Source organism: Acipenser ruthenus, chromosome 25 (genome assembly GCF_902713425.1).
Source record: "Acipenser ruthenus chromosome 25, fAciRut3.2 maternal haplotype, whole genome shotgun sequence".
Classification (NCBI taxonomy): domain Eukaryota; kingdom Metazoa; phylum Chordata; class Actinopteri; order Acipenseriformes; family Acipenseridae; genus Acipenser; species Acipenser ruthenus.
Window position 1 is genome coordinate 26,835,332 of NC_081213.1, and position 14,819 is coordinate 26,850,150.

The window sequence follows — 14,819 nt, forward strand, 5'->3', positions numbered from 1 at the left end:
CAGCTGAATCGATACTATAGTGCTGACACCCAAATCAAAAGGCTTGAACCAAAAGGAATTCTTCCATGTGACACATTAGTAACAAATTGAATGATGTTTTAAATTAACCAGTCAATTGAGATTTTCTATGATATGCATCCAACTCCCTATCCAGCTGAACCCTGAAATATCTGAAGAATTTAAATGAGAAACAATGCTTATGATGGAAACATTAGAAGTGGTTTTAAACTGCTCAAAGTAAAATACAAATACTTGGCTTTGTCTTTATTTGATTTATAACCCTTTAAGGAAACATTCAATTCTTCATTATTCATTCACCCTAAGCTCTATTATTTGCTGTAATTAAACCACAATTAAGTTTCTTTTTTTATTTATTTTTATTACACTGACCCTTCTGCAACAGACCAGAGAGCAAACTCAACTGGCTAAGCTATTGTGGTTGAATACGCCATGGTGAAACCAGTTTGTAGTGCATCTGTTTAACAGACTGACAATATACAGTAATGTAGTCACATTTCTTCATTGCAATACAATAGGTTGAGATTAAAAGTGCTTCTCATAATAATACCCACATGCCAGAGTAAACATATTTTGTGTACATTATACTGTATACAAAAATTATAATAATAAAATAGAATCAACATTATGGAATAATGACATCAGGCTATCTTCATTTCTTTACAGCAATTTAGTGTTACTGTACCATATATATTGTAAGCAAGCAGTAGGGTTAGAAAATATGTATGTACAGATGTGTGTGATCTGTACTATTTAAAACCAGCAAAGTATGTTTCTTAACAGAGTTCACTTAGGCTTAATTGGGGAACAGTGGTGTCTTAAACGGTGGTGTTAGTGTATTAGAAGAATCTATAATACCAAGGGTCACTTTGATAGTGTGTGATCTATTAAAGGATTTACTGTGCATTCTAGTGACACGTCAATATATATATATATATAGCATTACCCAAATATTATCAGGAAGCATCACATACAGTAAAATAAGAGTCTGACAAACGTTGTGCATATATATATATATATATATATATATATATATATATATATATAAAGGGAAGACACATTACCTGGGCCTCACATTAGAAAAGAATCCTACTTTAAAAACAGAAGATAGCCCTTTAAATCAGATCGGAGGTAGTGCAATACCACTTCAAGATGTTTCAGTGCAACACTAGAGCAGCAGCAGCAGCAGCACAGAGCAACATGACAGTTTAATAGAGTTCAGGATGCAGATGCAACCAAGACTGAGAGAGGCCTTACCTTCATTTCAATGACAGTCTGAAGAGCTTTCATCTTGGCAGGCTCTTGCTGGACTGTGGTTCTCCTGTGCAGCTCCTGTGGAGGGACCCGATAGAAATAAGCTTGACGGCTCATTCTCTCCTCACTTTCAGTTCTATTTGAAACGGATGCACTCTCAGAAGCAAGGAGTAAAAAAAAAAAAAAGCTTGTTTGGTGTTTTCCAGCTACATAAATAAAAGGGCCTAAACACTACAGGTGCATCCGCTCGTAATCCCTCTTCAGAAACTGCTGCAGTCTCTGTCTAACATTACAAACCAATTCTGCCGGCACATGCGCTATTTGCGAGCCTCTATCAATAATTAATGGCAAACTGTGTGACACAGACCATGGGTAATCATTCAGTCCATTTCATCTTACACTGCTGGCTCTTCGAATCCTCTTTTGTTCTTTCATGCAAGTGAGTGTTCAAAGCACAAAAAGCTGAAGGCCAGTCTAGGTATTCTTCAATATGCTGATGAATTCAAGCAGATTTATTCCTGTTTTCTGGGGGAGTCTGCATAGTACAGTATGTGTATGAAAGGTGCATAGTGACTGTAAAGACCAGCCATGAATTATCCAAATCAGCTCTCAGAAATATATTTTTCTAAACTTTGCATTGAGAAATAACTCAGTAAAGCTTTGCAGAAACATTACTCTGAGAACTTTTGTTATTATGTAACTAGTATAGTCTTGATTTATTGTGGATTACAGAGTAGCACAGTACAGTACTGTACCCCCTTGGGATGTCTTGAAGATGGGGCATCTACTTTCTTTTAGAAAGGATGAAACAAAGGAAACAGAAACGAATGAATGAACAAATGAATGAACGAATGAATGAATGAATGAATGAATGAATGGTAAAGGAAAGTGTATCATGTCAGCAAGATCCATCCTATCTCTCATTCATCCTCACTCGCTTGCACCAAATTGCAAACGTTTTTTTTTTTTTTTCTCTAAGGGGATTACACTGCATGAAACTGTTAAAGACAGGAGTGAGCAAACTCTGCATTGCCTCGGAAAGCAGGAAACACAGCAAGTAAGCAGGCTGCTCCTCCCCTCTCTCATCCATTCGCATGCATGCATACAGGAGCTCAGGAATTAGACAGTCGGAATGCAGGACTTCTACACATAAAACCCCTTTACATTTTCAGTGCAGAGCGATTCATCAATAAAACATGCCTTTAACAAAACAGCTAAACTTAAATAATACAGAACATATTTCCTCAGAAAAAGCCAACCCTTATAAAATAAATATTAAAAGTCATCAATAAATAAAGAGCAGTCTTTCAACATGAAAGCATGTAGTGTAGAAATTCCCCTATGTTTTCTACCCTCAAGGCAAAGTAGGAGGGCATGTAGCAGGCATACAGAGCGAACATTGAAAACCAAAGAGCAGCACAAGCCACGAAAACAGCTTTAACTGCAAAGATCAGCTTCTAATTTAAAATCTAATTTAAAAAAAAAAGCATGATTGAATCTTACAACACTTTATGAATGCACAGTGGTAATGCTTGAAACAATACATGGTTTCATATTCTTAGGAGGAATGACCTATCTTTAAAAACAAAAATAATAATGTATTAGACAAAACAAAATGCAGTAGCTACTATGTCTAAAACTTCAATGCATTAGCTCGGGGGAGTTCTCAAATAAAGAAGGCACGACACCACCCAAAGGCACAGAAACTGCTCTGAATAGTTATTCTAGTGAAGAAACTGGGGAATCGAAGAGGTACCGTAATCATTTATAGTAACTGCACTTAGTAACTGCTCCTAAAAGGTATACTGAACAGTGAGTGAATACACATTTTGCACACTTGGGAATCGTGCCAGCATACTGGTAAACCTCCCAGCCTTGTTTTGCCTTTCTGTAGCAGTCACAGTGCATGGATTTGACAACGATTGAGCCATAATTAAAATAAATATACATATATACTGTATATATATATGAATATAATTTAGATATTTTATTTGACATCACGTATTCAAAGAAACTACTAAAATATCCTGCTTCTTGTGTTATTAGGTTGTTACAGCATTATATACTGTACTTAGTGCCCTATTCAAACGATACAGCTATAATCCTCAAAAATAGGTTGGTGTGCGCTTTTTTTGAGGATGTCTGGGACTTCAACACCCGTTTTGAGAAGGAGTTCAGACAGGGCCCATATACAGATCGATATATTAATTAACCATGTTTTCACGTACTGTAGTTCCTTGGGAATGAACGGACAGGAAAGGAGGATTGTCCAGCTGGTCTTATAAAGCACTTATCTTTTTTTGTGTGTTCAGATTGTCTTTGTATCATTTTTCTGTACTTCACACGGCCTGGTGGGTTGCGGGTTGTAGCAGGGCTGGTGCCATGCACATAAGGAGGGGGTTTCTGCGATTATTTATTGTAAATAAGAGTGCTGTGATTGTTTGAATAAGAACAGGATTGGTTTTAACACGGAACCTGACGTTCTGCGTGTAGCAGCCTGCCTGCTGTGTTTATTTGCAGGAACGAGAAGCGTGTGTATGTTTACCAGCTGTGAGCTCCTAATCAGCAGGTAGGCGTGGTGCAGCAGAGCGCCAGGAATAAAAGGGTCCCGATTATACAAATCACAGCTGCTGTAAGCCATAGGGGTGAGAGCGCTGCTGCTGCCGAATCATCGGTCCGCCTGTGCTGCTGAACGACTGGGGTCAGGAAACGAAGCAACCACCTCCAACGGCGATCGTGTGTACATTCCGAGCTAGGAGTTGGGAACAGGGATTAGGTTTCGGGATAGCAGATCCCACCCAGTATAGCAGACGGGTGTGGAAGCAGGCCCTCCATTTGTTAGCGTAAGCCGTTTCCACGCCGCCTTTTGCTTGATAGTTTTTGTACAGTGTTTATTTTGCCTTTGGTATGCCGGGCCGTAAGTCCCCCGTGAGCTACCACTGCTGGGTTCCTGTACTCTGTAAATAAACCTGCGTGCCTGCGGAGCGTGTCAATCACAACCTTCTAATCTCTGTCTCCTGTCAATCAAGCTGTGACCACAGATCCACGTCATCCAGATCATTCAATACGTCAGGAAAGCAGTCATTTCAAGTACTCCTTCCATCACATGTAGCGAGTCCCCTGTTACACAGGTCTAATAAGACTTCTTCCATATGTTAGCAGTTACAGTAGTTCTTTAAGCAGTGTCCCGGATCATTAATCAACTAGAGGGAATGCTCTCAAATGTACTGTCACTGCCCCACCTTTCAAACTGTCTTTGGTACCCCCAGATGATTAATGGCCCAGCACACAGAAACATCTAAGCGACTGTTTAAAAAAGAAATGTTCTACAGCGTGTAGTATGCAAGAGCCAGTAACAGTAATGTAGTTCTTAAGGCTAATACAAGGCTCCATGTCTCCACGTCTTCTCCAATGTAGCCCAAGGAAAACTACTTAACAGTCAAGCAAATCGGGCATACTGTACAAGTGTTTTTTTTCAATGAACCCTTTTATCCCGGATATGCATACAGGTGTTACAAATTGTTCTGTAGTTCTAATCACATATTTGTTTTATAGTATGATTGATTCCCCTTCAATAGTTCCACTTTAATAAAAGAATAAGTCTGAAAAGGAGAACAGTATCCTGGATATAAACCACTGGAGGGGTTTTGAGGATAAAACATTTTAAAAGGCCAACAAGATTATATATATACATATATATATATATATATATATATATATATATATATATATATATATACACACACACATATAAAATAGAGAGAGAAAGATGTATTCATCTACAGGTGAAATCCAGTGGCAATCAACTGCAACATTTGCAGTCATTTTCCTTTTAATGGAAACTTTATGCCAGGTTCGTATTTATCATTGGGCTGACATCCCAACAAAAAAAGAAGCAAGCAGAGACCCCTTTGTGACTGTGAAACCTAACCCTCACTTGGAAGATGCTTCTATCCATTAACAGCTTATCACAGACCATCAAGATAGGATCGGCCAGTGTCCCCTCATTTACTTAATTAAACTGTCATGATGTGCCAGAGAAATGTTAATGCAATGACAAAGCCAGCTCTAGTTCCATTAAAACGTCTCTGCAGTTCCAGGCAAAAGCAGGGTCAGACAAGACTGCTGTGTACAATGGTGTAATGAGTAACCTTTGACTTTAGGGTCACTCTAATGAGTGAGTGCACTGCCCTGCCCTTCAAATTACAAGTCACTTTATGTGCTATACAGCTGATTCGATTTTCTTTGTCAAGACAGTACACAAATAATATGCAGTAATGACTCCCAAGCCATTCCTGGTGTTCCACCGATAAGCACATATTTTAATGGAAGTGCATTTATATTCTTTCCATCTGCATAGCTGTGAAGCTATTACTCGTATACGTGTCAAAACCAGAAGGTTACAATCTGTTAAAACGCAGCAAGGACTAGAACGTCTACACAGTCACCCTACCCTTATTAGTTGATCATGAAAATAACAAAAAAAATAAATAAAATGAACAAAAACATATTCTGCAGTGATTTATTTTGACAAGCACACCAGGTTGCATTCACTTCAGGTGGGTCCGAACGACTGCAGAATGCCATGTGGCAAGCCTACACAGCTCTGCACGCAAGCTGTTGTGCAAAGACACCACTGTAAACACCACAGGTCTTTCAGTAGCAGGAGAGAAGCTCGTTGTGCTCATATACTGTACAACCACTGCATATCTTTAAACCACCTGTCCAGGCGAGACTTATACAAATACCAGGAATTCTTAAGTGTTTTTTAAACCGGATCAGGATTGTTATTCACCCATGTGTACTCAATGGGATGCTGTACAGGTCCTGTTCCACAGATGAGGCTGCTGAATAATGGATGGACAGCCTAAAATAGAGAGGATTAAAAAGTGCTTAAAATATGCAGACAATCCACTTAGCGATCAAAAAATAATCCCGCTTGTATTGGCGCTAATAAGAAAGTGCTGGAATTCTACAATACTGCTGAAAAGGTCAAGTTTGCAGAGCGTAACTCCTTATGTTTATTTTAAAAGACTACTGTGCTGTTGATATCCGATAGATACGCAACAATGGCAAAACATTAAGAGGCAGGTTACAAACATATGCTGTATGATGTGAACCAGGGTTGATAAGCTGGGTTGCAAACATTAACCAGCTACTTTACTGCAAATCCTTTACAACAACTTACAACTTTAAAAACAAGAACATGCAATTTCACGAAATCCTCCTGTAATTGTGATACATGCACTTCTGCGCATTTCAATTTGGACATTCGAGCATTGCTTTTGTGCTCTTCATCTGAAAATGTAGGGTCTTCAGTTACCTCCCTGTGTCTCAAGGCATGTCCAATTAATATGCAGTTTTTTTTTAGTTGTTGTTGTTGTTGTTCTTTTTAGTTTCTTGACTTCCATCTCAAAAATCAGGGTTGTCGTTTAATGGTTTTGTAAAATGAATTGATGCCAACGCAATATTAAAATCACCACTGCTATGTGCGGATAAATGTGAGTTCATTAGTGCACAGCTGGTATTCAGTACCTCATATGCTCTGGGCCACTGCCACTTATGGCTTAATTAGAGCATAAATATTCAAAAGGTACTGCATTTTCAATGGCCGAGCACAATGAATCAAGCATCCTGTTTTAAGTGTATTTTTACCCCAGACGCTAAACATGCCTTGTACCAATTATAGGGACCGCAGCAGATCCCACAAGCATCCCCTGCAGTTTTATTATTTATATATATATATATATATATATATATATATATATATATATATATATATATATATATATATATATATATATATATAAAATGCGGCAACTAAAATATTGGGTAAAAAAAAAACATTTTTTAAAAAAGATGGAATGATAATTAGAAACAGCCCTCTAATAAGCACGCTTAGAAACGGGAACTCTCGCAAACGCTTTCCTGTAACTTGCTGTGTAAATTGAGGAAAAAATTCAGACATGCATTGATGTTGATCGATTTATTTGGTTCAGAGAAATGGAACTGCAGTACATTCAACGCTTTCGCAGAAAAACAACTAAACGTAATTCTTCAGTTTGTAGCAAAAGAAATGGCAACACAACAGCTTTCTTTGCCTGTAAACATGTTGTTTGGAATGCCACTGGCTTCAGTCAGACAGGGACTGTTCTGTAATATATTTGCTGTTATACAAAGCTCTCTGATCTAGTATTTTTACTGTATTACCAAAACCCCTTGGGATCTTGGGCTAGTTAAGCTGTGGATAGTAATGTCCAAAAAGGATTAAGTTAACACAGCATTTCCAAAACTTTACAAGATGTTCTCGGTTATTATTTTTTTACTGGCTTACTGGAACAAGAAAGCAAAAGAATATACTCTTATTTCAGCCGGTTAGCAAGCAAAAGAGTAGCGCACAAAGAATATTGCAGTTTTGCACAGGAAAAAAAAAACTATTTAGTGATGCAATTAAAAAAGGCAGGCTCTCTCCAAATCCTTATCAAAAAGATTTAAAGAAAACACTGAGACACCTGTGCCCATGACCGGTACGTCATATGAACAAGACTTTCCTGCTAATGGATGTCTTGGCTGTTGCAATCAAGCTACCACATTTCCCACCCGCAACAGAGAATCGACATTTCTGAAGTTTCACTCAGGATCCTGCCCTCATGAATGAAAACCAGAGAATGAGCCAAAAACATCAAGGCCCTGCATTTAAACAAGGTCTCAACATGAAGAGAAGTTTATTTAATGGAACATTTACTGAGACTTGTAATGTAATAAATCTGCCAGGATTTAAGGTACTAATAAGAAAGATTCCAATCTCAAGTTTAAGGCTCAGAAAATTAAATATATTAAAAAAATATGTTTGTCTTTAAAAAAAAACCTGTACAGTTCAGGATGATGTAGAAATAGCTTCCTTCCATGTTATCCGAGTCCTCTGTAATTGGAGCATGCTGTACATAATCTCAGAAGCTGTACTGTTTGACAATTAAATCAGCTTTGCTTGTTTATTGAACCTGATCTGAATGTAGTCTGTTGTTTATTCCAGCCCCTTTACCCAAGATCGTATTAGCATAGTCATATAAAAATACCCTTTAGAAATCTTCGTTTAGACAGTACTGGTAAAAGCGAAGTTCAGCAACAGCAGCCAACCTCACAGCACTGAGCAGAAGCTGAAACTGGAGCACTGATGCCGTTTTCAAAACTTTTACTAAAACTACAGAAAAAGGCAGCCCTAGCAAGTTAATGTTACTGATACTGCAACTGATCGCAAATGAAAAGAATGCAAACCTTTTCATTTCAATACAGATGCAAACGCTTCTTGGATTTCTTATCTTTTTTAATATTTTGAATATCGTATTACTTTGAATTAACACCACAGCATTTATTTTAAATTGTTAAAAACAGCTGCGGCGCTTACTCAAGGGCTGCGGGAACTAAAGAGTTTTCGAAAGGCAGGCAGGCAGCTTTGCAGCGTTGCATGGACAGGCACAGTAAAGATGTGTGTTTCCACTGACAATTCGAACTTTCCACCCCTGGATGATAAAGAGCTCCATCTGCCATGTACCCATTTCTGCATTTATGAATTCCAACCAAGGGTCCCTGGGTCAACACAAACTAATCTTACCTTTCACATCGCATCCTTTACATCTGGTATTCAAGATCTAGTCATGGGCCTGAAATGAAAGGCATTGTGTTTTGCACAGATTTAAAGGCGTGCTTCCCTTTACTGCAAAAGCTTTAAAAAAAGGGGGGGGGGGGGGATAGTGCTTTGTGTCTTTTAAACTTTTTTATGCACTCTATAGCATGTTAGCTGCAGATGTCTGCGTTACGCACGCTACAGCAGGTTAGCTGCACTGAATTCTGCATTACGCAGACTATAGAAGGTTAGCTGCACAGATGTCTGCTTTACAGAACACTCCAATAATCGCTCATGCCACAGCCTGCTCTTCCTTCTGTGGATAAAACCCAGCCTGTGAGTTTCTGGGCCAGGGTTACTGAAGCGTCAGTGCTGCTAACCCTACTGAATTTGAAGGCAGCACGCAATATGGTTTTCAGTCCACAAAACAGATACATTTGTGATCATTTTCCAAAAACTGCCATTGATTTAAAGGGGATCTGGACCTGGGCGCCATGAAAGAAAATGCTTCACAAATAAATAATTAGCCAGACCGATCTTGCAGCTGCTTCTAATCAGCCGTACAGCGTTTCAAAACAGGTGCTAAACCTCAACATTTAAATGGCATCCACAATTAAAGTTTTTTTGCAATGAAGAAGAAAACCTGGACGGAGCTGAGTTTACAACAGACAGAGAGAAGTTATGTGCAGTGACTATTAACCACAAACCTGTCTGCGATAAACAGTGCTCCAATTACCTTGGCCATTTTTGGCACTAGTAGCAACCGGCCTTTAATGTTCACTTCTATTGCACAAATAGGGATACTAACTGCAGCTGCTAAAGATACTCGTTAAGCAGTAAACATTACATCAGGATATACACATCCATCCATGAACACATCCTCGTTCAAAGACTTTAAAAAAAACTACTTGAAAGGTTAGTCAAATGAATAGCTTTCTTTAAATAAAAAATAAAAAAAGATGGCTGCATAACTGCTACCCGAACACTAGGTTTTCACATAAAATGTGGTCTGTTGTATTTAAGAGCACGATACTATACATACAGCGTGGTGCCAATTACCCAAACCCAGTAACTCAATGGCCTGCCATGTCTTTAAGCATCATGCTCCTTCCTGATGAAAGAGGGAGAGGTTTAACATCTGTGCAATAATAACTGCAAACATACTCTTCCCTAGTATTAGTAGTAAGAACTGCCTAGTTAATGTGTACGTACTGTACAGCACTCTGCAGACAAAACAAAAAGCAAGAGACAACTGGTTTACATGAAGAAGGAGCATTTGGAAATGTGGAATCTTAAATAAAAACTCAGATAAAATTTAGCAATTAGCTTTGCGTGACAGACTTTTAAAAATATCAAGTATGTGTGGGTTAGTAAAAATTCGAGACAGGTCCTAAAATGCTAATTCACATGGTCAGCTGTCTCTTCTGACTGATCTTCTCCTGGGCTGCAAAATATCCGTGGAATCATGTGGAACAAAAATAGAGCACAATATTATGCCGAACTGCATACGTTGCTCCTTCATTCTCTGCATTCCTTGAGTTTTGCAATGTGATCAACAAATACACCAGCAGAAATACATCACATGGTAGTGTACCATTACCATATAGAATGAAGTTTTTTTTTTTTTGTTTTTTTTTGTTTTTTACAAAATCCAATTAATTTTTATTGCAAATGTGAAATGCACACCTTAATTTGTAAGCGTTTTTTTTTTTTTTTTTTTTTTTTTAAACAGTTGATGTAAAACAAAGACTATACTGTACAATCTGTAACGGAGCACCTTGGCAAGAATACTGATGGGCCATAACCACAGTGTGGCTAAACACCCTGCATTAAAAGTAATTATAGTTCTCCCAGGCACAATCATTAATGACTACTTTTTCATGTCTGGAATGGTTGCCAAAAAAGCTAAGTCTTCCACACCTATAACTTCAACTTAAAATGCCCACACTACCGTTTTTACTGTTAGCTGCAAAAAATTACACTGAAAGGTATCTTTTGTATTCGGACAAATTCCAAACAAGTCATATTTCAAAACATACAATGAAAAAAGAAAATCCTTAATAAGGTGAGGCGGGCTGAGTTAGATGGAAAGACCCCTTTTGGTTATGCATTAGACTAATATTTGTCATCTGGCAGAGACAAATGAAGGGAGAGGCACTAATCGTCCTAATATGGCTGCACCATTCAGTGCCCTGCAAAAACCAAGCAAGACTGTTCACTTTGAACATATCCTTGTCCAATGGGCTAATGCGCATCATGGTTTTCTGCACTTATGCGGACACACAGGGCACTATTCCCAAAACTTTAAGGAGTGTTACTAAACATTCCCTTTGGCAATGAGAATGCAGCTGAAATCCTCATGCTCTGTAGATAAAAGTAGACACACCATGCATCTTTTGTACAGGCTGCTTACAATTAAGCCCCTGCTACAAAACCACTGGTCATTGATTAAAAAAATGAAAACAGTCCGTCTGCTTACTTTCTTTCTTATCTGAAGCCAAAATAAAATGATGTGCAAGTGTTTATGTACAGTGTGTGTGTGGCGGCTGTTTAGAGAAAGAACGCTGGCATAATGAGCGTTGCTGCTAATCTGCTACAAAAAAAAATGTGAGGGTGCTTCAGATGAATGCTGCTGATAAAGCAGCATTCACAATCTCTATATCTTTGGCTTCGATGTACCCTCCTGCTTATGATCCCCCTTTTGAACCACGATAAAGTAATCAAAGTGGCATTTTAACATTCATTTAGAACAAAGCACATATGTAATCTGTGTGTGTGTGTTTAAAATAAATATATAAATAATAATAACCTAATGCTCAACATCTGCGGTAGATTCCAGCGTGATAAAAAAACACAATATTCCCTGATGTTTTCTTACATTTTTTGACAGCTAACAAAGTTAAATGTTTACTTTAACAACACTCAACATCCTTTGATATGCAGATGAAATAAAAATCTAACGCGGATGTCCCCTGGCTTGCAGTGGAAATATCAAGTTTACTCCACCGCCAGGAATGGGCTTTCGTGATCCACACTATACATAATTGTTAAAGGCCCAGCAGACCCCAAACTCTTAACTTTATTTTCCGGTACCAGGGGGATCATAGCGCATGCTCTGTTCTTACTGTTCGAAAGCCCATCTTCCCATAAAAGTAGCCTCTGAGGTTCAGATGCACATTATAAACTCATCCGTGGTGTGGATTTCTAAGACTAGTACTCGAGCACGGCACATTTTAAAATGTAGATTAAAATGTGTGGGTTCTGCAGTCAGTGGGGGAGCATGTGTTGACATTCTCAACTCGTGATGCGTGTGGAACCATGCCCACCATCAATCCACAGAGCTATTGACACTGCAGTTATCATTAGGGTTTAATCTGAGTCAGCTGCACTGTGGTGATGTCACCATCACACATCATAGCAGTAACTGACTTCTAAGTCAAAATATTTCAAAGTTCAATTGCTTCTCATCCTCAGTAAAATGTCAAAATAGCAGAATAATGTGGTTGTGAAGTATTACAGTTTCTTTTCTGTTTGTTTGTTTTTATTAGGTTGCGTTCAGGCTGCATTATGACTTTTGTCTCTCCTTAGCATTTACATGAACAAAATGATATGCAGCATGAAACATTCAAATGGTAGGAATGCCTGGTAATGTTATGCTACATCAGTGACTGATATCCAAGATGCTAACCTTCAGTAGGTCTCAGCCAATTGTGTAGAGCTGAACTGTCAGCCATTGTCAAACCCTAGTAGAAGGTTAACTTGTTACCCTCTTTATATATGTTGAAGGTAAAAGGAATGGATCCTATGGATTCTTCCATGATGCAAGATTCTTAGATGGTTCCCCCCCAGTATTAACCCCGCCCCTCTGCGCAGGAACAATGACATCACAAAGAGCACTGTGAAGAACACCACATGGAGCCTGTTAGCTTCGGAATTTGTGCCCCAAGGTAGGAATTCAATAGCGGACATTTTTAAATACTTATCTCAAAGAAACTAAACAGTCCAGAGAAACAAGGACACACAATATATATCTATATGAAGCTCTATGGCACTAGCAGCACTTGTTCATGTGAACAAGTAAAGATTTCACAGTCATGGAAAAAAAAAAGAATACAGGGTCTCATTGGTCAACAGGTTTTTCTTTTTTTTTCTTTTTTATTAAATTCTTAATTTTGATTGTATAATAGGTACCTCTGTTCTTACCATCCAGCTCCTGGACACTTCTTAGCAAAGTATTTTAAATAATGCTGGCATCACTAGGAAAAAATATCCATCACTTTCTGGCCTGATCTAGTGGAGAAAGGATAGAGGCCATTTTGGGAAATGAATACAGCCACATATAGTACCTTTGAATATTGCACAATGACTTTAAGTAATTTCAATTGCCAATAAAGCTATTAAAAAGACAACTAAGAACAGACAAAAATCAAATGAACCAGAAAAAAAAACCCTCTTCAAAAAAAAAAAAAAAAGTATAAAGTTATTAAATAAGCATGCCCTGGCTATTCTGGTTACTCTCTTCTTTAATATTTACTAGTCCAATCCAGTTATTTGGTTTCTGTCATGTATTGCACTACATCTATGTTACTTTCATGTATCTTCAAGCACCTTTTAAATACAGTAATACTGCCATCTAGTGTTTGTCTGGAAACCATGACAAACCAAAGCTTCTACAAACACAACAATTGTCTACACTCAGACACAGAGCCTTTTGTAGAGCAGTAAACTGCTGAGGATGTGTTTAATAATTAGGATGAAGAAAGAAAGAAAGAAAGAAAGAAAGATCTTAGGGAGAAAAATGGGTTTTAGTTACCAGTTGAGATTTAATATGAAAACACTTTCCATCATTAAAAAATAAATAAATAAAAGCCGGTCGTGTTAAAATAGAACACACCTTTCTTTAATGGGAAAGGCAAACGTAGCAATTAGGTGAAAGTGATGACTCGAAGAATGGGAAATGGCACAGTTAATTTCCTCTGGAGTTAATTATATTAATGGGAAACAGCACCTTTTAATTGAAAATGGTTTCTTTTTACCCCTCCACTCCCAAGGTAAATGATGATGGTTATTAGCACTTGGATAAATTGGCATGGTGTTATATTCCTCCTTTATAAAAGCCACTTGTTAGCAAAAATCATAATCGCCAACTGTCTACTGTGTTTATATAGTTCCTGGTAACGCGATAGCCAGGACTTACACAGCACTTTTTATTTTATGTTTATCTTGTATGAGACCTTGTTGCTTTTTAAGATTATTTTGTACCCAATACTCAACACTGTGCATTCATCTCTTTACTAAAAAAAAAAGTCCTTGCTTCAAACTTAATAAGTTAATGCTTCTCATGTCTACCTCCAGAGCATTAGATTAAATTAATTGACCAAACTTCACAGAAAAAATACTTTTTTTATATTTATTTTTTTAAAAGCATGAGTAATAGCTACCATCATTACTCAAACAGCATTAACCCAGTGCTGTGATAAAGACAGGGAACGCAGTGCTGTCTTAAAGGGAACGTTTATGCAGGATTAATTTGCCACTTGCAAGCATTCTGTATCATTTTCTACTGTCCTTTCTAAGGCAAATCAGTACTGTATGTGTCACGTTCATGCCTAACTCTGGTAGGATAGTCTCTGTCTGCTCTGCTTATTGTGGGCAAACTCACTGATACTGTTGTGTCCTATAACCCCGACCTCCCCACCTGCAAGACACTACAGAGAAGCTATTTAAAAGATATCCTCATTCAGATGACTTCTTTACACAGCTGAGGTCTAAAGTTTTGCATCACCTAGAATTTTAGGATTCAGACATAATAAAAAAGAAAAAAAAACTAATAGCATAATTTAGATATTTTATATTTAACATCATGTAATCATAGAAACTACAAAATGATAACGCAAAAGCCATACTGTCCCCTTTTTTCAAT

At 37.8% G+C, this 14,819-nt stretch overlaps 1 protein-coding gene across 14 annotated transcripts in view; it reads right to left on the minus strand.

Annotated features, from left to right (window-relative positions):
* The window catches only part of LOC117412450 (ERC protein 2), a 256,504-nt gene that overhangs the window by 213,935 nt on the left and 27,750 nt on the right, over window positions 1–14,819 (minus strand). For all 14 annotated transcript variants that reach the window (XM_058999907.1, XM_058999908.1, XM_058999903.1 and 11 more), the window contains one exon: window positions 1,276–1,350. In XM_058999907.1, the coding sequence (XP_058855890.1) occupies window positions 1,276–1,350 (75 nt within the window). The remainder of the gene's footprint in view (window positions 1–1,275; window positions 1,351–14,819) is intronic.